This window comes from Anopheles aquasalis, chromosome 2 (assembly GCF_943734665.1).
Source record: "Anopheles aquasalis chromosome 2, idAnoAquaMG_Q_19, whole genome shotgun sequence".
Classification (NCBI taxonomy): Eukaryota; Metazoa; Arthropoda; class Insecta; order Diptera; family Culicidae; genus Anopheles; species Anopheles aquasalis.
The window spans coordinates 19,631,885-19,656,521 of record NC_064877.1 but is presented as its reverse complement, the minus strand read 5'-3'; the positions used below and the strand labels follow the sequence as shown (position 1 = coordinate 19,656,521).

At 49.5% G+C, this 24,637-nt stretch overlaps 5 protein-coding genes across 15 annotated transcripts in view; 1 reads left to right on the top strand and 4 right to left on the bottom strand.

The window, feature by feature from the left end:
- The window catches only part of LOC126569340 (dystrobrevin beta), a 36,562-nt gene extending 21,970 nt beyond the window's left edge, over window positions 1–14,592 (bottom strand). For 6 of the 9 annotated variants that reach the window (XR_007607794.1, XR_007607795.1, XR_007607796.1 and 3 more), the window contains exon 1: window positions 13,265–14,579. The gene's annotated coding sequence lies outside the window, so the exon portion shown is untranslated. Of the gene's footprint in view, window positions 1–13,264 lie in introns of all 9 variants that reach the window. The other 3 variants (XM_050226356.1, XM_050226357.1, XM_050226355.1) reach the window with 3 other exon arrangements.
- A 745-nt stretch (window positions 14,593–15,337) lies between these two features.
- On the bottom strand, window positions 15,338–15,926 carry LOC126572656 (dynein light chain roadblock-type 2-like). Its single transcript, XM_050232147.1, has 2 exons — window positions 15,918–15,926; window positions 15,338–15,694 (listed from the first exon to the last, which is right to left on the bottom strand). Exons 1-2 carry the CDS (start codon window positions 15,924–15,926, stop codon window positions 15,338–15,340), a joined length of 366 nt encoding a protein of 121 aa, XP_050088104.1.
- A 185-nt stretch (window positions 15,927–16,111) lies between these two features.
- LOC126572943 (glutaminase kidney isoform, mitochondrial) lies at window positions 16,112–20,395 on the bottom strand. Of its 2 annotated transcripts, XM_050232679.1 has the most exons (4): window positions 20,172–20,395; window positions 19,880–19,966; window positions 18,174–18,270; window positions 16,112–18,094 (listed from the first exon to the last, which is right to left on the bottom strand). In XM_050232679.1, exons 1-4 carry the CDS (start codon window positions 20,348–20,350, stop codon window positions 16,472–16,474), a joined length of 1,986 nt encoding a protein of 661 aa, XP_050088636.1. In that variant the 5' UTR covers window positions 20,351–20,395; the 3' UTR covers window positions 16,112–16,471. The 2 variants fall into 2 exon arrangements, with proteins under 2 accessions (XP_050088636.1, XP_050088637.1); XM_050232680.1 differs by lacking the exons at window positions 19,880–19,966; window positions 20,172–20,395 and adding an exon at window positions 18,435–18,711.
- Window positions 20,396–22,095: 1,700 nt separating this feature from the next.
- LOC126572944 (dynein light chain roadblock-type 2) lies at window positions 22,096–23,193 on the top strand. Its single transcript, XM_050232681.1, has 3 exons — window positions 22,096–22,268; window positions 22,382–22,460; window positions 22,537–23,193. The coding sequence occupies exons 1-3, from the start codon at window positions 22,266–22,268 to the stop codon at window positions 22,746–22,748; spliced, it is 294 nt and encodes a 97-aa protein (XP_050088638.1). The 5' UTR covers window positions 22,096–22,265; the 3' UTR covers window positions 22,749–23,193.
- LOC126572942 (AP-1 complex subunit gamma-1-like) overlaps window positions 22,968–24,637 on the bottom strand; it is a 28,441-nt gene continuing 26,771 nt past the window's right edge. For both annotated transcript variants that reach the window (XM_050232676.1, XM_050232678.1), the window contains exon 9: window positions 22,968–24,573. In XM_050232676.1, the coding sequence (XP_050088633.1) occupies window positions 23,929–24,573 (645 nt within the window). In that variant the 3' untranslated portion in view covers window positions 22,968–23,928. The remainder of the gene's footprint in view (window positions 24,574–24,637) is intronic.

Sequence of the window (24,637 nt, the reverse complement as noted above, 5' to 3'; positions counted from 1 at the left end):
GCGAGCGTTATCATTGAGCAGGAGGGCATAAGTGGTGCCACGCGTCGCGCAATGTTATTTTTCGCAATGTTCGAATGCAGAAGCTCAACACCCTCCATCCGACGGGGGATCTACCTTTTTCTCGAGAAGAATTCGAGATTGTTGTCGATAAAAAGGGGCCTAAAGGAGCAAGGTCCCCATTCTAGGTGCTGTTGCCCATTTGAAATCGATGATAAATGTCATCGGAATGGCGTCTGGACACTCGAGACTGTCGATAAATGGTGGTGAGCAGATCGTTTATTTTATTGCTTTTGCTGTGATTGTGATCATCGTTTGCAGAGTGAATTATTATTGGTCACAGCCTTCCTTCCTTCACTCTTTTCCGGTGCTGGACGGTTCAACTCGTTACAGCGAAAGATCAAGGTGCCAAGTGAGGTGTGTTTTATGATCGAAAGCATCCCATTTTGGGGCATCGAGTGCTAGCAAGAAAATTGAATAAAGTGAAAGCCTTTCGCAGTACATTGAATTCGAAGATTAGATTAAAGCTGACCTAGCGAGACGTTAAGAGGACTCTCGTCTGTAGCGACACTTGGTATTCCTCGCACGTAAGGAGTGAAGAGCTGATTAGGCTTCTCCGGGTTCGTCGTGTCCGAAAACTCTCGTTCGCTAATTCGTTTACGGCTAATCGATTCGTCGGTAGCGCTAATCCCTAGGTCAAAGCTCATGCGTGGTTCTTCCTTTACTGTCAGCCGCACGCGTGTGATGCCAGCGAAAGAAAAGGGACAACATGGTGCAACAGAAGAAGGGACTAACAACATAACTCGCTCACTCGCTTGCTGACACTTACGACGTTCCGGGATTATCCCTTCTTTCTCCCCAAAGGGGGGCCAAACCCAAAGATCGAAATTGAAAACATATCCCCGGCTCTAGATCGATCGATCGATCTGCACGGACCACGGATAATACTTTCCGCATGCCGAAGAACGAAGAGAAAGTACAACACCACCGCCGGATGGACCGCCATTCGGTGAATCTTTAACCGGAACGGCGACACTTGGCTCCAAGGGAAGGATGATGCCATGCTAAGGCCCTTTTCCTGGATCAATGGCATTCCGGTGGCCTTTCGGCTGCCGTATCTGTGCCGGTGAATTATTCAGAGAATTCGGAACAATCCGACAGCCGTCGCCCTGCGTGGCGCCCGTAAAATGAAAAAGGCCTCGGAGAGTGAGTGCCGATGACACATATTGCCAAGCACATAAAACATAATCAATAGCGAGTGAGCGAGCGAGCAACGGGCAGTATTTGCTTTATTAAAAAACCATGCAGTACAAACACGGTACCCGTACCGGCACTGGCCATGGGCTCAGGGCTGGCCTTGTAGCGTCAGCGTCATTGGAATGCTTTCTACGATTTCTTGGAAATCATGCAACAGGACCTGTTCAAGGACCAGCGCACTAGGCAGGCCTTCAGGATGGTCCTTTTTTTAATTAACTTTTCCTCCCTCTTAGAGGGAGCTAAGCAGTCGTTCCGTGTTCCGGGAACTCAAAGTCCAAGGACGTGCTTCGGTGTGTTTTCTTCGAAAAAGTTTAATTTCGAATTTGTCGCTCGAGAGTCCTGCCGTGGATTGCGTGCAGTGGTCTGAAGGACCAACTTTATTATTGAAGAATCGGCTCCGGGCAACAGGGAGATACGCTAGATACGGAGATAGTCGAGCGTAGCTCACGAACTGCTGCCGCTCAGGCCAATGGCAGTCGATAAAGTGATAAGGCTCACCGTCGGTCAGACGGTCGGTTGGTCAGCCGGACCGGAGAAGGTTAATTTATGAAATTGAAGTTGGATTATTAGATTCGGAGTTTAAATGAATGTTTATTCAACCTCAAAGGTTCTGGCGCTGGTGCTGCTGCTTCCTGGTAGAGTTTCCTATGATGCTACAGACGCCCTGTCCCCGTTGTGTTGGATGTTTGCATAAATATTCATGGCATTTATAATGGTTTTTAATAGAAAATACAAGTTTTATCGCTTCCGCCACGATTTATGAGCTAACACATTAGCAATCATTGCCGGGGTGAAAGTTTCACAAAAGCTCAGCACTTTCCGTGGTGCTAGCGCTCTGCTCTGCTTGGCTGAGGCCAAACGAGGATTTGTTGGAAAAGCAATGTTCTAGAATACGACCGGGCGCTCCCGGGTACCGTAAAATGCATAATGGCACCTCCGAGGCAGCTCCATCTCTGCGTCGACGACGTGAAAGAATTCACGGACGAGCATTACACGAGGGGGAGGAGGAGGAAGAGAGAGCTTTTGCACCACCACCAGCCACACGTCGTCGCTGTGCAAATAACTTATTTTTTCCATTATTTTCCAACCGAGCAGTGGGGTGCTTGGGCGTGGTATTTTTTTTGTGTGCAGTCCCCCGAGCCGAGTCACAAATCGGAGCAAGATAAGCGCGCGGAGGTTCGCTTAAGAGGGCTTCGCACATGCTTAATGGGTGCTACCGTGCCGCTTGTGCAGCGTAAACGAGGTGCCCTCGCTTCTGGTATGGCCCTTTGGAGTGGAAGCTCGCTGCTAGCAACCTTTGGTGTCCAGTATGTTGCTGAGGGACACACCTTAGGGAGTTGGTCTGCTGGATTGCATGAAATCCCGTTTCGTTTCGCTTTTCTCCTTCGGTCGTCCTTGCTCGATCCTTGCTCGCACCCACAACTCCATTAAACAATAATAGTTTTTCCAACACTTCGACAGCTTCTCGGCCGGGGGGGGGGGGGGGGGGGGTGAGGGGGTTTGGGGAATGGTGTATCCAACTGTGCCAGCAGCAGCAGCAGCAACAGCAGAAGTCTGGGCTGTCTGAGCTGGAACTCACAAGAGCTTTAGGGTTCCCGCAATGCGCAAGGGCAAGCAGCATTAAGAGCAATGGTTAAAGGTATTACTACTCTGACGCCTTCGTACCCCTTTCGTTTCGGGCCATTGGTGTGCTGTTACAGTCACCTCCAACGGGTTACCTTGCCCGGGGCAAAGCCTCTCTCTCTCCCTCCCTCCACTACCGAAAACTAATCCTCTCCGGACCGAAGCAGAGAAACGGAACCGAATAAGCGGACACCACATACTACGCAGCAATCCGCCATGGCGGCTAACGTCTGTCGGGAGGATCTTGTGGTCGCACAAGGAAACAAGGAATCCGGCAAAAGCCGCCCGGTGGTCGCCCAACCATATTTACATTATTCATCAGCACACGCTCGATGGCGCAGGTCCAAGGAACCGGATCTAGATCGGAAGCGCTGCTCAAGGGATGCTTTGTCCCCAGGACCCCTGGTTGGTGAGAAAGGAATTCCACGAAATGCTTCGCTTTAAATTCCAGCCTTTCTTTTTGCGGCCGAAAACAAACGGCCCCCAAGGAGTTGGGCCCGAGAGTGTGAATGGAGGAATAATTCGCCAACATTAACAAGATTATGATGTCTGACTGGACCGGACCGGACCTGGACCAGGGCCGGGACCGGCAGCCGGAGTTGTTCCTTTTTTTAATACCAGCAGGCATTTGGGTTTGTTCGAAGCTTTCTGGGACCGTGTTAGCAAGAACTCTAACTTAGGAGGAATCGGAGTTGTTTTCGAGAGATGGCTTATGGGTCTTCGTTAATGCCGCTTAGGACCTCGAAGATAAATTGAGTCCTACGGGGTTAGCAGTGCATCAGTGCCGCCAGCTGGCCAGTAATCATATTAAATCTATGTTTTCCAACTACTTAAGTCGCGCTCCGTTCTGCTCCATTATTCTAGCTCCTTGCTTGCTTGCTTGGCGGCCACTGATAAGAGCAAAGAGCAAAGTTTGCAGAAACAAACGTTCTCCAATTATGCCCGCATCTTGCACGTGCGCTCACACACAAAAAGGCACTACTTTGGAGAACTTGAAGAGACCACCAGCATACCGGAGTACGCCTGACTTATCTGACTTTTTGTGATTTCATGCACCTTGCAGAAGACGGGCTTTATGTGTCACCGGTAAAGCATTTAGCTGGCGCGGGATCCCTAGCAGGAGAAATCCTTGGACTCCTGTCTCCCGTCTGTCTGTCTGCCCAAGAGAAACTCTGCAAAATGGAAGATAACCCTGCTTACGGAGGATGAAGCTCGTTGAAAGTTACGCTTACCGTTTAGAACTCCTTCTTTTACACCCCCTCAAAAGCAACGTTGGCCGTCCTCATGACGCATTAATGGTGGTCGGAAGGGATGGTGTCTTCGTCCTTCACGGTCACAACCGAGTGGCACCGTTGGTCTGGAGTGTGAAAATTAAAATTTCCACCAAAAAGCTCTACGTGGCATTTGAATATTTCTGTCGGGGATTCAGTGCAGAGCACCGGGGTAAACTTGTTGACGTAGACGCCCTTTTCCAGGAGAAGCACCATTAGCATTTTCGCATTTCAGGATTTGGGATTTTCCCGAGGCGTTTCTCCACCTCCAGCAAGAACGAGAGACAGAGAAACGATAAAACGGAAGAACAATTTGGTGACGCGACACGCAACAATGAATGGAGGCCCAGGCAAGGTGGTTACGATGATGTCGCAAGCGTTTCGCGAAAGGGCGAGCTCTGACACCTCCAGCATATGGTGACGGTAATGAAGTGGCACGTGATGGTGTGATGAAGCGTAGGGACAATGTGTGCCAAACGAAACGGAGGGAAAAACATCCCGGACCAAACGAACGGATTGACCGAACTGGATGACGTACTCCGGAGGCCACTGTCGAATTCGTCAATTTGTCGTCCTGAAGGTGACGCCGAATGATCGTCGACGAGTCGGTCGCTTCCGATGGCCGCTAGTTAGGGAGCGCATTGTCGTCTACAGTGTCGTTTCGCTCTCGGGGATTTCAGTATCCTGCGCGTCATATGACCACGCTGGCCCTTAACAACGCTCCCGCTCCACGGATGGTGAATATATTTGCGATATTCGTGCGTCGGACATCGGCTAGGGCCTAGGGTAGCTGCAAACCGGCAGCTAATTGCATGAAATATTCAGGAATCGCCGTCTGGTTTGATTACGGACGCATCTGCTGCGGCTGCATATCGCGTGCTCCACCGAGCATGGCGTTTTCCTCTTTTGCTTTTTACCGATGGCCATTTGCCAAATTTGATGGACTCACCAGAGTGGTGGTGGTGGTGGTGGTCGTGGTGGTCAGTGACCCTTCTGGCGTCTATGTTTAATTTCTGTCTGGCCTGGTCAGACCTTCCAATTATAACCGTTTGTCCAGCATGCGAGTATGGCGCAGATATTGACTCAGACTTTCCAGCCTACAGCTTCGAGTGATCCAATGATTATCATACTGCGACGCATACGTGGTATTGCTAGTGGCCACTACTCCACTTCTTGGTCTTGCACAGAAGCACTCCACTTCAGGACATTTACAGTTCTGGTCATGCCTAAAAGCAATTCCTCTCCGGCCTCAGCGATGGCGCTGATGATGGTTCTCGGTATTCCTTTTACATTACGCAGACACGCAAACCGAACAGTAGAACCATTAATGGAGCACGTTTTGCATCTAAAAATATATCCCTTTCCAGAGCTCATCCATTAGATTATCAGGGGTTCTTTTTATTCCATCGATAACCCAGAAGAAAGAGAGCAGCGAGAGTGAGCTCTTTCACTGGTGTGTGGCACCTTTTTTTTCGGGGAGTCCCAGCGAAATACCGAAGAAAACGAAAAGGTGCCCGGCACGCACTACGGTTCGGTACGGTTCGGTTGGGACTGACTTGTTCCGCCCGAAAGCGGATCCGAAGCGGAAAATCCATCTTTTCTCGATCCTCCGGTACCCGGTCCGGCGGGAGTGCCTTCGAGTGTAACATTAATTTTTATCTAACCATTATGCGTGACGGCCTCTTTCGATTTTCCGACTCTATCTGCTCGGGTTTCTTTGGATCCCCCCCCCCCCCCCAGGGGAGGTCAATTGGAAAACTGGAATTGGGGTATTGGAAAGAGAAAATGGATTGCCCCCGGGGCCCGGCGCTCGCCCAATGAAGTGTGTCGCCGTGGTGTTGATGTTGTTGATGTTCTGCTCTGTTGGCCATCGGTAACGGTTGCACTGTGATTCAAGGCCAATGCAGCTATGTGCTTAACTTATCAGAAAGCTTAGTCAACCGTTTCCTGGCAGTATGACTTCCCATAAAGCAAATCATCTCCCTACCACTGTGGATACTAGTGATAACAATAAATGATGGATAGATTTAAACTCACTTTTGTTAGCAACCAACAGGCACCACGGACAAGATATGAATTATTCAATTAACAAATGTTTTACGCTCTGTCCCGTGCCATAGAGCGTCGTTTTATCATGTCTCATTAACAAGCTGAACAACAGTTCCATGAATAGAAATCAACGAAAAAACACGACGATATCGTTGTTCATTAAAATCGCATAAATATTCACCGATCCATTTTGGATCGTTTATCAGCAAGGTTCCAATAATCAGAGGGGTATCGCTCTGTCTGTCCCCCGGTTTGTCTGTCTGTCTGGTTCACATAATTTATTCGATCAAAAATGGAGCCCTCCTGTTTATCTCTAAATTACACAAACTTCTCCGGATGGCCCGGCCGGCTTTCGATGCTAGATCAGAACGCCTTACAGAACTGTATTATAAATTTACATATAAATTAAAAGCCCGTCATCACCTGATACAATGTGGAAGAGAAGAGAAGAGATGAGAGCACGCGAGTGTCGAGGATAAACTTCGAACCCACAAGCTCAAGAACATTTTGGCAAAATGTTCCGAAGGCTGCCTTGGCTTGTCTTGTCAGTGGCTGGTGAACGTACCGGCTCTCTCTCCCCACCCAAAACCACCCAAACACATCCATCACATCCTCCAGACACGGTGGTGGTGTTGTGTAGAGGAACGACTATGACCACCAACGAGCCAAAGAAGAACCGGTGACAGTTCTGTGTCGTCGGTTCAGTTTGCCAAATTTTGGTGACATTTCTATTTCTCCAAACCACAACATCGTTCCTGGCCATGCTACACGATCTGTGGTGGAGGCGCAATGACGAATGGAATGTTCAATTCATTCAAACGAATCAAACAAGCGGTGGTGAGGGCTAGGGCGCCAAGGGACGCACGTGTCCAGCACAGAAACTCTGTTTTGTTCGGTGAAATGATTAAATTTCTATCACGAACAGAACGCCATGGGGTCCACCCTCTTGTCCGGATCTGCCATTTTTGTGGGGTGGAGTGGTTCCAGATTGTTACAAGACTTTCCGTCCTCGACCTCCAGAAGAATGACAAATATGTGTGCTTGGTGCTTGGTGAGCTTGCGATTGATGTTTGATCTCTGCTCGTGTGTGCTGGTGTCGTTTGACCAAAAAGCCTCCGACCAGCAATATGGCCGAAAATGCGAAGAAGCTGCTGGCGTAGGCCTATGACTCATCGTGAAGAAAAATGGTGTTCGGTTCTGAGATCATCTAAGGGTCCTAATCCCCGGGGACGGGCGGGGGGAGCTCGTGACGTGTTATTTTATGATGACTTTGACTATTTTCTTTTCGCTCGCTCGATTTTTGGGAGGCCCTTTAGGCGCCGCCCTTGGTTCTGATCCGATTTCTTCGTCCGAGTTCTCCGAGTTCTTCTCGAAGCGCTGGACACAGAAAGCGATTGATTAAGGGATCAGGCGCCATACGCGTTTGTTAGTCGGCACCGCCATCATCATCACCATCGCCATTACAATCTCCATGATCGACGCGTCTAGTGACGCGTTGGCCACCGCCCAAAGCACGTAACATGCTCCGGTGCCACTGGTGGCGTTGCCGAGCAGTCGAGTTTACGATAAAATCTCGCATCAAATTCCTTTACCCTCCCCGGTGGCCGTCTCGGAATGGCACAGAGACGCTTCCATCTCTTTGTTTCGCTCATCTCATCGCCACACCAGGAGGAGTGACGGTGTCTTATAATGAATTGTTGAACTATGAGTCGTCGTTGGTCATCACGTTTTTCATGATGCATCGTGTGCTGAGAATTACAACAAACAAACTGCGCCAAATGCCAAATAGGAGACAGTGGATGCAAACATCTCGCCATCAAGCTGACGCTCATTACGAAGCTCAAAACCGGGGTGACATTGTATGTGTTGGCAGAAGAACAAAACAGAAGCGCTTGGAATGACATTCTCGAGCAAAACACAACAATACCACCCCGCCAAGGATTTGATGAGTTCTGATGAAAGAAGTGTAGATGTGCTGGATAGCACACCCCGAGCTCGACTATTATCTCACTGTTCTGCGGGGAGGGAAGAGTAGAAGTAGAACAACAAGACGCATCTTAGAACCAAGCTGCCCGTCCATGCTGACAATGGTTGGCCATTTTCTTTGCCATTCGCGATACACACATTCACACGACACGATGAGGATGCCGGTGGCTTGCGCGCCAGGACAGAACCAACAAAACGTAACCTACATTTGTCTGGATCCTCGGCTCGGAGTCCGGGAACTGGAATCGTTGTTTTCTAGCAATTTGCTTTCCTTTCTTCCTTCCATGCTGCTTCTTCAGCTGCTGCTACTGCAATCGAAATGACATCGTTCCCATCTGCATCGAACGTAAAGGGTGGTGTGACCGTATTCCTCCCTCACTCCCGGTGGGGTGTGGGAAAGGGAAAATGGTCCATTTTCCATCTGCTTCTTTTTCTTCGCCATCATTTTGCATCATCGCATCGCGAGGACAATGACGACGATGCTGGCGTACGTAAAGGGGTTGCACGAACATTGGGAGCAATTTTGCAAGAATGCGCGATTCAAAGATTACTCCGAAATCGTCCCAAAAGCACCCACCCAGCAACATCATCATCATCATTATTATCAGCATGTTTAATGTTGCTGTTGCTACTGTTGCTCGTTGGCATCTTCCAATCAGCGCAGCGCGAAAGATGTATGCCCTCTTGTCCGTTGTTCTCCCACACGCAAAAACCCCCGAAGCATTATGTTGGTAATGCAAAGCATAAATACTTGTTGTTTCCGATCCCAGCCCAGCATCGCATCTCGGAGGCATGTGGTTCTTCCCTCCCCTTATACGTTCGGATCTGGATCATGGGGGGCGAGCATTTCACCTTGAGCTCGCTGCACACAGTAGTGTTGGTGCTCAAACGCGGTCGCTCTTTTGCTCCGTCAGCATATCCTTGTCGAATCCTCCCACCCAGCAGGGCTCCAGCTGTGGCCCTTCTGCAGTAGGTCAGAGAGCCACCATTCCGTTGTTGATGTTCATTTCTGCGCCTTCTGCTCCGCGCTTTGTCCACCATCCGCCAGCAAAGGATCAAAGGGTGAAGGTTATGTCAACTAATAAACAGCAACCCAAGGATGGGATGTGGCTGTTGCGTGGGCTTCCTCTGCTTGCTCCGGGTTGATGAGTGTTGACCGACACCACTCACAGCATCAACATCACCGCATCGCCATGGACCACGCCACGGGGCGAGAGAAACTTTTAAATATTTTAGCATCCCTTCTCCCCATCACGTGAATGGTTAGAATGAACGTGAGACAATTTAGATTGAGGACACTCTCGCTCGCTCACTCGTTTGCTCGCTAGAAAGATAGCGAAAATGGGAGGCCCCGGGTGGCGCATCCACTGTCCTAGATAGTTTGGGTGAAAAACCTAGATTTTGCCAGAATCGTGACCGATTCCGGAGAAAGTATCGAGTCAGCGAGATGCACACAGAAGTGACGTGCAAGTGCAAAAACGATCGTTGAGCTTGTTGAAGCCAGAAGCAGACCACTCGGAGATGGCACTGATTGCCGCTGGGTCAAGGTGAAACCGGGAGAAGGGACGGATCCCTTTCGTTGGGTAATGAATTTTCTTTGAAGAAACTGCAACCTTGCACCAGTGGCACTAGCACGCCCACCCGTGGTCCTCTGGTGTTTGTGTTCAGTAGAGTTTTTTTTTTCTTTTCCTTCGTGATTTCGATTGGTTTCGAGCACCTTGTGGCAACGTAACAAATTCAAATTCAAATTTTGTCATAATCAGAACTTTATCGTCGCCATCGAGGAACGAGGACACGCATCGCATAATCACTTCAGTTGTTATTGGAAAACTTTGTCTCGTCCCTAAAAAACCAATGCCAGGGAGTGCCGCGCTTCAAGAGCTTCTGTGTGGCGGTGCACTTGAGTTTTATGAACCCTCTCTCTTTCTCTCTCTCTCTCTCTCTCACTCCTCACTTTTACAGTGATGAGGGCACGATAATCCTCATCCGTTTCACCGGAAAAGGCGCGGAAGAAGGGTTCAGACCAGTAGGATGACAGTGGAAAAAAGTAATTAAATTGCGTCAATGTCGCGCCCAGTAGATAAAGATCATCATCGTCATCCTGCTTCTCATCCTCATCGCGATATGCTGCTGCTGCTGCTCCTGGTGTTATACCCAAGAGTCACCGAGCAAACCACTTCAGTATTTGTCTTTCAACGGAACAGACACCCGGTGTATTGCCAGAGGTCTATGGGGGAGTTGTTCAATATTTGTCATATGGAACGGTTTGAATCGTTGTTTGAACAAGCTCGCCTACATAACGGCGAGCAGTTGGGCCCGTTCCGTGGCTCACAGGTGACCGACCGGTTTCCTGTTATTTTTTATCCCCCGTCAGTTGTTTCACATTCGAAAGGGCACACCAGGTTCGCGGTTGGGGGGATTCATTTTTATGCCAATGATTTCGACGATCGAGTTTTCCGATCGAAAACGGAATCTCGATAACTTGTGGCTGGCGCAACGCGACACAGCGTCTAGAGAGGATGGAGATTTATGCACAACAGCTCCGGCGGCGTTCCGAGTTCCGGTTTTTTGTTTTTCTGTTGTCGCTTACCATGAAGATGCCGTCTCCGATAGCAAGGTCACAGTCGCCCTCAAGGCTCGCTAGACGACTCGGTTTTTGGGAAACTTAAGCCCCACCATCTCATGCACATTTATGCTGCGTACTATTTCTCAAACTCCTTGGAACAACTTGGCCATTCGCGAAGTGCGAAGTTGAGGAACTTTTGCTGACTGGCGACACTGGGGGCCACTGGGCCTGCTGCTGCTGGTGCTTTCCTGGGTGGGGGGTGGCTTTTTATGATCTTTCTTCTCTAATTTTCAGGCCGACAGCAAACGACCAAAGTTGGAACTCAAGTTCTTCCATCTGCTTCTCAGGCTGGTACTGCTCCCAGTGGAGTGATAAAATCAGAAGAATTTCTTGCCTGCTTGCTGCTGGTGGTGGCGGTGGTGGTGCACTTTGTCCTTGGCCGGTGGCCGGTGACACAGGATGTGTTTTATGCGAGAACAATGCCATGGCCATTTCGATGGCCCGGAGTCGGGGCGCATTTTGTTTCGCTGACGATGAAATTATTGTTTAAAGTTTGCAGCAGAACCTGGCCGGTACTGGTCAGATTTTATTGATTTCTATTCGATTTCTAATGGTCAACGGGAGGCCGGTAATGGATGCCATTTGCAATTTGATGCTGATAGAAATCAATGATAATGTTGTGCCAATTGAATGTGTTCCATCTTCAATGGAAAAGTTTTGTTCAAAAAAAAAATTTGATAATGTTCATTTTAGAGGGAAAACTCCATTTTTTCCATGATAATTTCTTCTTCGAAGAAATCGACTCTTGGCTTCTCCGCGACTCGAGATGCGGAAACGCAAAACACTTGCCACGGTGTAGCCGAGCAGGAAATCACATTTCCCGGTAGGAAATAGAGCGGCATCAAGCGGTTCTCACTCTTCGGTTCGCGCATTTCTTTTCCACATGAGCCACGGCAAGGGCTTCATATGTGGGAGTGCTACAGGGGGTGGTTGTGTTGGGTGCAGTTGAGAGAAACACCAGTTTCATTGCCCCGATGACGCCTAATGTTCTTAATCTCTCTTTTCTTCCCTCTTGCATAGTCCAGCATCCCACTGCAGCATGTTCCAAGCCCACAAAAAGGGTGGGCTCGGTATGCAGATCCAAGTGGGTTCTTTCAGACAATCGTAAGCTTTTGTCGTGTGCGGGAGTGCACGAGAGGGAGTGAAGGGAAACACACAAGCTGCTGCCGATTGTAACACCGACAACGCAGCACAAAACTGGTTCTCTGGTTCGATGGTGCCAGCAGCATGCCAGGCACGCCGTTGCCCTCTTCACCTAGGTTGGTCCAGCGGGTTCATGTTTCCGATATTTCACTCCAACGCTCCAAAGGGGCGTCGAGAATGCGTCGTCCATCGAGTGGCGTACAACAATCGAGAGCCACCCCATTGGGATGTACGCAAGTGCGACCCCTACTCACACATAGAGACCACAGCACCTGAGGGTGGTTTGGGGGGTGGCAGTGTACTAGAAGGGAAGAGAATGTTTTCATAGGAAATTGGAGAACGAAACGCGCCTCGAAACGCGCGTGAGAAGTGAGAAAGGCGAGCCTCCATCATCTGCAGGCTCACTGAAGCGATTCTCACTGCGAGGGCCTTTCTCTCACTCGCCGGACTCTAGCATCATTCGGGGAATTTATGCATCCAGCAAAAAGGGTGCCGTTTCCCAAAAGGGTTGGATTCTTGTTGGAACCGTGTGTCATGTTTTATGTGCTGGAATCTCTTTATGCTCATCAATAGAGGGTAGCGCTGATAAGCTCATGCATCAAGTGCATCGTAGTAGGCACTCGATTGGAACTCTATTTTTGGTAACCAATCCCCGGCTTCTCGGCTTCTCGGTTCCCCCCCAAATCAAAGTACACATTGATAACGATGCCGATGATCGGTGAAGAGAGTGTCCGCCCCTCGGGCACCCGTAACCTGCCCTCCAATTATCAAGGGAAGCGCCGAGTCGATGCTCGCGATGCTTCTTTCGCGAGCGCAAGGTGCCGCACGTCGGAACGGGAGCTTTTATCTTATCGGAGCGGTCTGGGCTCACTAGAATCTGACGTTTCACGCACACGCGCACAACGGTCGCGACCCAGCAAGCAGCAGCTGCAGCGCGACATCGGCGTCAACGGGGTGGAAAGGGGACGGCGGTTCCATTCCATCGCACACGCACCAAATACTACAACAGAACGCGCCAGCTAGCCAGCCAGAGACAGAGGTACGAGAGGCATTCTCTCTCCAAACGCGCGGCGCATCGCCGCCACCTTGACTCATTAACTCGTGTGTACTGTTCGGCGTGTGCGGAGTGAATCACGGGGCGGCATTCAAATGAGGAAACGAGTTTTCAATATCACGAAATGTGCCAAGTCAACCATCCTGCTCTGACTCACATCGATTCGCAGGACATTCGATATGCTTTACTCTATGGTCCGCGCTCCCGTGAAGCAACCAGGAAGAATCGATTTTACCTGGCCCCAGTCCCAAAAATTACCTGTTCCGCCGGTTCGCTGCTGGTGGACGCGATGCACAGTCAGTCAGACTGAGGGTGAAGGGCTCGGTTTCGTGTTTCGGCCCGGAAAAGGACTCTTCTCAACACAGGATGCCTGGACGATCTGGATTACTGTTGTCGTTTCTGGCAGACGACGGCGACGATGATTGGAACGCACGCGTTCCTTTACGCCTTTACGCTTACACGCGGCGGGCACATCACACACATTCACGGCTGGTGCTGCTGCTGCTCCCTCTCGGGGTCACACACAATCGCACTCATTCATCCGCGGTTTCGCGGTGAGGGAGGAAAGGAATCGAGGGAGCGGCCTCGCGGATGGCTTACGAGAAGTGCGAGCGTCGCGCTGAGCGGTGCATTTGCTGCTTGTGTTGCTGCGGCGTTCACTGTTTGCTGAGATTGCAATCCAGGCAAATCGATTTCCGGCCCTGTCTGGCTGACACACACTCGAGGCGAGAGATGGGCACACACAGGAGCGCGCGCGCGCGCCAGGAAGGGAAAGACGGTGATGAGGGAGCTTTTTCACTTTTATGCCTCACTCCACTTTAGAGCCCCAACAGACATCTCGCAGCAACGCACATCCGCGCCTTGATGATGATGGCGACGAGGGCTCGACCGAGGTGGAACTGGGGCCCCGGTAGGCTATGCGTGATGTTTTCGCGCACACACAGCAGCCCACAGCAGCATAGCCGAAGGAACGGGAGAGAAAGCCAACCGGAGAGCGTGAGCGAGAGTGAGAGAGAGACTGGAAGTGAAAAGGAAGAAGAGGCCGCATGCAATGCCTACTATACACAACACCCGAGGTTCAGGCTGAAGCGATGCCTTTGAATCAAAAGAAGGTAACACCAGGGATTCCCCTTCAATGGAAGATTTGATTTGATTGTTCGAAAAGGATCTGACTGGTTGATTCTGTGTCCTAGTTGGATGTCACGGAATTTCTGTTCCTAAAACTTTGCGTGACCTGACACGGATTGCCCTAATGGGTATGCTAAACACCAACAGCAACAACAACAATTGTGCAACCTGTTTTCATTACCTATGGCACCTTGCTTGTTTCTATCGATATTCACTCCTGTGTCTGCGGGCTACACGGAAGGACGCGACACACCCGGGCGCAGGACGTTCAGGTTCGTTCACACAAACACGCACGAAAGCTTCACTGTTCAGGATAATCGCCCATAGTCGAAAGATGGGGAAGGAATGGGGCGGATAGATATCCTTATTTATGTTTTACCTTCGAACACGCACACGCGGCCGCTCCACCAAGAGGCAAACGCGCTAACGACGAAACAAGATAACCGCGTCTCACGACCGCCGAGATGAGAATGGCGAGAGAAATGAATTAGGGAGTTGAATGGGAGAATGGATGGAAATGAATGAGAAGAGAAATAAGGGTGCGAGCATCGAGAGAGCATAACGAGAGCAACATAGCAACAGACCCAGCTGGCCAGGTTGAATAACGTTGAAATACCGCGGCACATTGGATGCGTTTCGTTGCGTACGTTTCGTTTTGTTGTAGGAAAATGTTTCTATTGTTCTATGGTTTTCTATCGTAACAGCTGCTCAAAAGGCAATAAAATAGTATTGGGAGAGGTGTGGGTGCATCAGATTTTGTAATTTTTGAGCTTTAATTGAAAGTTAAATCACAAAAAAAAGGGAGGTAGAAATATATTTTGGTTAAAAGAAACTTTGAGCAAAATTAAAATCAATAATCATTGTTTTCTTAAATTTAAAGTTAACAATTTTGGTTTTGCGTCTTGTATTAATTTCGTGCATCTCTAAATTTCTCTGTCTTGTTACGCCTGTTTTATATTTTACATTCTCTGATAAATTAAAAAACGAAGATTCTTCCATTAGATGAAGAATCAATCAATTTTAGATTGATAAACTGTATCATAGGAAGATATTATATCGCATACAAAAAGATATTTAATTACACTAAATAATTAAGAAACGCCAATCGCTCTCGTTGATGATAGTATTTATTGTTCGAAATGGATGCTCGCTCTCGCTTATCGCAAAAATCCCAATCACTCGTCACCCCTTCTCCCAAAGCGATCACTCAGGTGCCTGCACCGTTATGTACAGCAACCCATGCTCCGGATCCGTGCTAATGATCGCCTCATTCTTGCGTGTCCTTACGCGCAGCATCAGAAACTCATCCTCCGGATCGATCGTACGCAAGAAGTAAGCGGCTTTATCCTTCAGACTAGCATACAGTCCAGCTGCCGTTACCGTATCCTCGGTGTTCTCCAGTGTCGATCGAATCGGAAGTCCGTCCACGTTCATAACGATCACCTGTTGCACCAACCGTACTTTGCGGATTTGCGTGAAACAATGATCGATGTACTTCGCCTCGATATCCTCTGGTTCCGGTTCCGGCTCCGATGGCGGTGGTACACTCGGTGGTTTCTCCTGTAAATTCCAAAAAAATAGATGTAGTGATGGATGCCGGATTACTGGAGTCACACGACAAGGATTCGATACCATTTCCTGACGCCTCAAAGGTTGCCACAGGACTGCGTGGTATACCGCAGCGTGAACCGTGACGCGCCCAGGGAATCGATTCCATAATTTTGTCTATTGATCCTAGACATGACAACAACCGAGTGGTGAGGGGACGGTATGCTAATTTTACCCCTCTCATTGAGGGTGTCATAGAACATGTGTTTGTCGGCGGCGCGAGCACAACACACAAAATTGGAAGTTTGTTTTACGCTCCCACTAATGGGTTTCTAATTTTTCTGTTTATTGATGTCGGGCACCCCTTTCGATGGGACTAGAACTATCCTAGACGAAGGGAACGCAATAAGGTCGGAGGGTGTTTTTTGTTGTTGTACATACGCAGTCTCCGTTGGAGGGATTTATTGATGGATATCCTTCACGTTACAATTTGACTTTATCGCTTGCATATAATTGACGTGACAGTGAAGCATGACATTGATGACGATGTTGTGCATGGTGGTACATGAGAACATGGGAACTAACATCTAGTTGGAGAATATTAATGAAAACCCCGAGGGAGCGAAGGGGTCGCTTCCTCGGGTGGTCGCTACCTATAAGGTTATCGCACAGATACGTTATTGTCGTCGTTATTACTATAGTAAGTTTAGCGTGGTCATTACAACCGTGCTCACACTTTAGTGCTAGTGAGATTCAGCACAAGCCGGGAAATTCACAGAACCAATCCGCTTATGTTAAGATGTCCGATCCCTTTGCCCCTTTCGAGCCTTTCCCGCTCGACGAGTCACTATCCTGATCCGAGTTGTAGCCAGTTTCCGTCGTTCCGTTCGTTGCCGTGTTCGTCTCGCTTGCTTGCGTCGCTTTCTGCACCTTCTCTTCCCATTGCTTCAGCAGCGTAACGACATCCTCGTGGCCGAATGTTTCCGCTTCATCAACCGGCCGATTACCCCAACGATCTTTCGGATCATGCGGTACACCACAGTGTTCCAGCAGGAACCGTACGCACTCAAAATGTCCCTCAGCACTGGCCAGATGCAGCGCCGTACGCCCATCGTAATCCGACAGCGTAATATCCATACCGGACAGCTTGTGACGCCGCAGCGCCGTCACATCACCGATGGCGGCCGAGAAGAGGAGATTGACCACCGATAGGCCCTTCGTTTCGTACCGGTGCCGTCGAGGATCCTTTTTGTTCGAACCGTGCTTCAAGTTATCGTACAGATGGAAGTTAAACACATCGACCAGCTCCTTACAGAACTGCACACCACGGCAACTGTTCCCGAGTGGATCGAGCGGTGGCGACCACATGAACATGCCCATCACGTTCGGAATGACCAGCATCACACCACCGGACACACCGGATTTCGCCGGCAGCCCTACCTTGAACGCAAACTGACCACTGAAGTCGTACATTCCGCACGAGTGCATCAGCGAGAGGACATCGCGTACGTTCTCGGACTTTAGCACCCGTTCTTCGGTCAGCGGACAGATGCCACCGTTGGCTAGGGTGGCCGCGACGACGGACAGCGTATCGCAGGTCGCTTCCATCGAGCAGATCTGGAAGTAAAAGTCCATACACTCGCGCAGGTTCGCCTTCTCGGGGTAACACTTGTGTTCGCGCATGTAGAACCCGAGCGCATAGTTCCGATCGGCGGCTTCCCGTTCCGACAGGAAGACGGAGTTGTTGAAACCGAGTGACTCATTGCCCGCCATTCGGGTGAACCACGATTGCGCGTAGTCAAACTTCTCGGCCAGTGTCATCTCCGGGTGGACGAGTGTTTTCAGCAGCGAGCAGGTGAGGATCGCACCCGCGTTGATCATCGGATTGTGTGGTTTCTTCTCGTAATCGAGCACCAGCTCGTTGAAGTTTCGTCCGCTCGGCTCTTGACCGATGTACTGGTGGACGACCTGGGCGCCTAGCTTCTCGAGAGCGATCGCGTACGTCAGAGGTTTGCTGCAACTTTGCAGTGTGAACGGGGCCGACGTGTCACCGATGGAGAACCGCTGGCCATCGATCGTGCACACGCTAACGCCCCAGTAGTCTGGGTTGACACGGGAAAGCTGTGGGATGTAGGTCGCCACCTTGCCATCGGTGTTGCTCTTACACTTCCAGTAGATTTCCTCGATGTCCTTGGTGAAACCCTGGAAATCCGGAACGACGAACTGATGGCGAAAGGCGCGTGCAATCAGGACAATGTTCGGGGCGATCACTGCTTTGAACGTGTCCTCGTTCAGTTGCTGCGTGTGGGGCGATCCGTTCTCGTAGTTGTTTAGCTTGTGCACGCGCTTCAGGTTGTCCATCATCTCTTGGATGCGAGGATCCGTCCGGCGGATACCGATGGTGCGGAGTTCCTGTTGGAGTGTCAATGAAACGCAGTTCAAGACAAGACATCTTGCCACCAGCCGTCAAGTCACAGGGACGGGAACTTACCGCAAGGAACTTGCCCATGTTGACCGTGTTCGTTTCCTGGTTTTTGAACATTTGGAACAGCTGATCCTCCGAGTGTTTCTTGTCGGAATCCCGCTGCCTAAGGGAACACGGAACAGAAAGATGGACGAGAGATTAGCAGGATCACTGACTGGCGGCCAAAGGTTCGTCGCTTTTGTTCAAAACACAATAAAGTCTTTTAGAGCCGTTACTCCATCTATAGACCACTATCCTCCACGACACTGCCTTCGTCCACCACCGTACCTCACGAAATTGGCCAGCAGCTTTACGAAGGCTTCTCGCTGCTGTGGCGTCACTTCATTGCTCTTCGTGCGGGACAACCGATCGGCTGCTTCACAAAGCACCTCCTCATGATCCGTATCTTTGTCCATTAGCTTTTCCATGGTTTCCAGCGTCATTCCAATACGCTATTGCTCTTTTAGTTCTTCTCGCTCGCTTGTCACAAGCCAACACTTTTAAACACTTTTCACTAGAAGCCAAATCTCTCTCCTCAGCCTCCTGGAGGTCCTTTTCCGATGGCGCCAGGTGGTTGACTATCGGTGGTTTCGCTGCCACTCGGGCATTTTTATTCGATCAGCGATCGTCTTGATCTCACCGGGCGAAAAAAAAAACATGTTCTCGTAATAACTAAGCATCGATCGGGACGGTGTGTGCTTGTGTAGGTGTGCTTGTGAAGGTGTGATACGAATAAGATCGCAACACATCCACGCCGACGCCGACGATTGTTGATCAAATGAAGCGACACATTAACAGCATTTCTCTCTCTATCTGTATCGATTTGTCGGGGGCGTCGGAGGCGGAGATTTGGTTGATCGTTTCGTTTATGGCCTCGTTAGCTCCTGGACCGCGGAAACGTCATTCGCTCTGTTGCCAATCGAAGGCGAAGGTTTGCGAGGCTGGTGTACGAGCCCCATTAAATGGCAGTTGGATGCTAACGATCTGATCTGATCAATATTTGGCCCGATAGTTAGTGAGGATGGCGTGAGTACGCTACGGCAGATTTGATAAGATGTGTTGTGTTGCATGATGGCGCTGGAAACTATGGATCGAGCTACGCAAAAGACGATGACTCTTTCTTCGACTCTCTCTCTCTCATTTTTGGCTTCTTCATGGCATCCTGTACACTTCCGACGCAGAAGGGCTCGTCTTGCGTTATGCTCAGCATTCCCATTCGTGTTGTTTACGCATAAATCTGTATTCCACGCGCGTGAGACCCCCCCACCGTACCCGGACGGGTCAACACTCTACGTCATCGTACCGTGCGAGGGAATAAATGTGTGAATCAGCTGACAATGGCGGTTGTGACGTAGAGCAATAAAGTGTACAACAAGTCAATGTTTACGTTTCTGTTGCTGGTGGTTTATGGTCCAGTTGCTGCTGCTACTGGCTCCTGGGTGTGAGTAAACTCACTGGCTGACCACCAACAACAGAAGATGGTATGCCGTTGGCTAATCTTAGACGAAGCGGAACCTTTCGAAGCATTCGGCTGGTCGCTAGGGAGACGATCGCACTACGTCAACCTCAGTAACCAGTTTAATGCGGCACGTGATGTTGACGCGATTCGGCATCCGAAATTCCGGCGCGTGTGCCTGAGGCTACCCTTCACTTAATCACTGCGTCATCCGCTGGTCACGTGAGGGGAGATGGCGTGGCGATGGCATGCCGGAGAATGCGTGAACAATACTTACTCTTCCATCTGAGGCGGTGGTCTCTTTCGATCGACATTATAGAACGCAGCCTTGTCGCGCGTATCGTACGATGAGAGATGGTAGAATCTGTCCCCGAGAAAAGAAAAAAAAAAGTCAAAAGTCACCTTGGTCACTATCAACATAGTATCCAAATTGAACTGCATCGAGTCAGTTTAGCGCGGTAATCGATGATTCAACGCGAGCACCCCAGGGTTTCTGGGTGGCCCCGGGTGTGGTGTCACATTGTGCGCCTGCATTTGGAAAGGATATCGCGCCTTAAGACTCTAATTACCTGCTTCCAAGACTGTTTCCAAGTGCTGGCGCTTCAGCGACGCTAATGGTTGGCTGCTGGTGCTGTGGTGAAGCTAGCCCAAACGATCTACTTCTGTGGCTAACGATGCCCACCGTAACGCCACATTGTAGCTGATGTGTGAAGTTCGATAAATTCACACAAAAGCGCGAGATGTTCATTACGGAATTTTCTAGGTCGGATTGCCGGTCAAACAAGCAACGGCACGAGCTTCAAGCTTAACTAGAGTAATGGCCCTACGGTGTATAGGGTATTGACCTTTCGTTGAACTTTTGGGGAGCGACGCCGTAACGCTGGAAAATCGATTTTATCCTTTTAGTGAACGAAAACACCCGCACCGTGTCACCGAGGAGTTTACACTGAACGACGATTTTGGTCTTGGTTTATATGTCGCACCGAGAAACAGGATACTAAAGCAACGAGTGATAATCGAATCCTTTTCGTGTCACTATCGTTTAGTGTTGCTGCAAGTTGATGAAGTACTGTCCACGCGACAGCAAATTGATGACAATCACGTCAGTTAAGTAATCACGGCATCCATCCACCTCCTGGCAGTTGCTCTCGGCTTTAGAAGGACTCGCAGGATATACACTCTCCGGTTCCCGATTCCGATTCTAGGTTCTCACCACAGTGCACCTTATCGCTCAAACACGTGCCCACGCACTTTCGCTCTCGCTGAGTGGGCTGTTCAACATTTCAACACTGGACCTGCGCCTGTCTGCCTGTCTGCCGTTCTATGCTGTCGTCCCTCTTGGGCGGAGAGCTGGTTGTTACTGAACTCGGGATGAATGTTCTTTCCCTCCTAGCGGGACTGTCGTGAATATAGTTTGGTGTGGCTCTGTGTGTGTTCGAGGGCGTGATAAGATAAAGAACAAAAAAGAAAAACCCAAAAACAGTATTTTCATTAAACACGAACCGTCGGCGACACGCACGCACTGGGAATTCACATTGGCGCCCTACTGGGGCGTTCGTGTTTGTTCTTCAGTTAGCAAGAGGCACGAGGTTTGGCCGGTAGCATGTGTTTTACTGAGTTTTTTCGTGCACGTAACCGGGATTGAAATGAGCATCAAAAGGGGATATTTGCGGAGAGAGAACGAACGAGAGCGTCTTGCGGGATGCTGCTGGCTGGCTTGCTGGCTTTCTTATCTAAAAAGTTGGGTGGTGCTGACTGTTGCAGCCTGCCTGTACTCTCCAGCACGCGGTCCAGAAGTGCGAGAGGAAAGTGATGCTAAAACATTGAGCAAGTAAATAGCACGATTAACTATACTGCAACACTGGGATGATATTACAAATGGCACCAGCTCGGGCCACACTGACCGACTGCGTCTGACTGACTCACCGCCCATATCTTGCGACTCTCGATGTGATCGTAAAACAAACATTTTCATGGTCAAGGGTTCGTCCACGTTTGCGAGTCATTCTCTTCACAGCACGAGAATCGTGCGTATTAAAATACGTTTCTTCACACCTGCCACGCTGTTTTCAGACGCTGGGATTTTGTAAATTCTAATTCACAAATTGGCACGTGGCGGGGGTCAGTCAGGGGTAGCGGACCAGCGGTTTCCTTCGTCATGGATAAACATAGTTAGAGAATCTCTAGAGAGTTAGAGTCGCTGGGTGTAGCTACAGGTGGGAGCACACGGTGCTAAAAATAGAACAAGAGCACGTGCTACGCGTGAATCTTCATCAAGACGCATGCCATTAAAAATAAATCAATCTATGGCGTTGAATTCAATTGTAGATGTATCGGAAAAGCGATTAAAGTGGCACCAAATAATAAATGAAGCAACTAAATCATAAAAACATGTGCACTAGTTAACGACTCCAGTCACGTTTCGTTTGAATCGGAGACTCATGGCCGTTGGAACACCCCCCGTCAGCTGTCAGGGAAACGCTTGTTAGGTTGTCAAAACAAATCGTTCGAAGCAGGCCGCGAGATTCGTGATTTTGTGCAGCAAATTAAAGAAGAAATACCTATTTTCTGTGATTTAGTTAATCAAATAAGATCGCCCCGGAGTTAGGCCGATACAGCGCACAACCTCGCCTACGAAGGAAACCACCAAACAGCTACGAAACATGGTATGTAGGGAGGGAAATTAAACAGCCCGAACAGCCTTCCGGATGAGGTGGAACTTTCTAACGTTCTTTTCTCCATTTTCGGGGTTTTCCTTTTTGCCGATGCTAACCGATAGTCGCAAGAAGTTGAAGAAACTCTAAAGCGCATCCAATCGCACAAGGGCGTCGTCGGAACGATCGTGGTGAACAATGAAGGTGCGTGGGCCTCTGGGCCGGGTTTGTTTGTAGGTGATGTCATCAATCTTCACCAATCTTCTTTCTCTGGTTGCAGGTATTCCGGTGAAAAGCACCCTCGATAACACTTCCACCGTGCAGTATGCCGGTCTGATGAGCCAGCTTTCGGATAAGGCGCGGTCGGTGGTGCGAGATTTGGATCCCTCGAACGATCTGTCGTTTCTGCGAGTTCGCTCGAAGAAGCACGAAATCATGGTCGCTCCCGATAAGGACTTCCTACTGATCGTCATTCAAAATCCGACGGACTGAATTCGGATGCGGCCTGTGATGCAACCAACCACCAGCTGCTTAGTTGCTTTAGCCGCGCGGTGTGGTTCGTCTTTCGTTCATTTTAATTATATCATTCGCGAGTAAATTATAGTGCAGTTCCACGCAGATACACAAGACAGAGAGAGGCGAGGGCTTGGAGAGCCTTAAGATAACGATAAAAATAATACACATCTTGGGTTTTCTTCATTTTAAAATGGGTTCAGTGTATGTATAATCGGTATTTATTTCTCTGTTGCTAGTTCAGGGGGACCGAAATCAAAACTAAGAGTGAGCTTCTACTGCTCAAGCTGTGAGTTCCAGCAAAGGGAACGTTCGCTAGCTATGTGTACCCAATGGAACCTGATTCACTTCATGATTTGAGCTTCAGTTCTTGTCTAACGATACAGACTAACTAACATTCAAATAAACTACTACCCAAATCGGATGCGTACTGGTTACTCTTAATCAACAGGGTGTGTAGGGACTCGGGAAATAGTTCTTTAATGGTTCAAAAGATTGGTCCAATCGTCGTGAGCAAGAGTCTCCGTCTCGGGAATAGAGGTATCATGCAACAGGATTTGTTCGTTTCTGACTAAAGTTCCACAGATAGATCACAATCATCAAAGGATCGGTGGCCGCTCAGATTTGTATAAATAGGAATTCCATCGTTCCGTGCACTAACCACAAGAAACTCTCTTTATTACAATCGGATGATAGAACGTGCCAGTGCCAGGACTTCCATTTTCTGATGAGCAATACACCTCCGCGAAACCGCGAAAAGATGGCTACAAAAGGGGGATTAAAAAGGGGTCACTCACCAGGAAGCTTATAGCCTCCAGTGCCATCGAGGACAAGTAAAACTACAAGACGATCGATCCATACTCTCGTTGCAGGAAAAAGTACACTTTAACGCTTTTTATCACACTACCGATGACACTCTCTAACGCATCTGCCCTAACTCGGCCACTTTTTGTAGCTTCGATCGTCGGTCCTGCTCCTCCCCTCCCCCCCCCCCCCCAGTATATGTTTGTATTTTTGCTAAATAGATTTTAGAATTTGTCTACATAGTGCCACATGTTTGATGTAGGATAGAGCTTGAAAACATGGACCTCTCCTATCGTGCACGAAGCTTGACCTCGGATATGAAATGTCTTCTCGATCCCATCCTTACGGGCGTTCGCTAGCGAAGGTAATCACTCGGGAACTCGCTCACATCGATCTGCTCCATCATGGAGTAATTTTCGATTTCGTACGAGAAGCGCACCTTCATCCGGAGACCGCTCGAGTTGACCGGTGCTGTCGGTGCGTTGCGTGTGATTACCAGATCCTGCATGATCGTACCTCCCGGTGGCATGACGGAACCGGATGGTTCCTGTAGACTCAAGGCGAACGACTTTGGGACGGCCGCCTGAAAGAGGAACTTTTCGATCGTATTGTGCGAGCCGTTGGTCGTCTGTACGGTGATGCGGGCCGTTGGAGCCGTTGCCATGATGGTGTGCGGTTCAAACACATTTCCGTTCGATGGTAGAGGCGATGGTGGGTGCAGGAAGAAGCGGATGTAGAGGTCATCCTTGTGGTAAACATCGATCGAGGGGATCGTCGGCGTGATGCTGGTGGTATGGATTGTCGGTGCGTTAGCCAGAAGATCCAGGATTCCTCCATTCGGTGTTGGTCCGTTTTGATTAAAGCTCGTTAGTTGATTCGGATTATGGTGGTGGCCAGCGGGTTGAACAATGTTGACCGCTGGTACAACCGCCAGAGCGTTATTGCCATTCGCATCGCTACTGAAACAATCGCCCAGCAGATCCAGCAGGATGTCTTGATTCTGCAATAAGCAAAAAAAAATCCTGTTGTACTTTATTCGCTTGGAATAGCACAATGCTCTCATA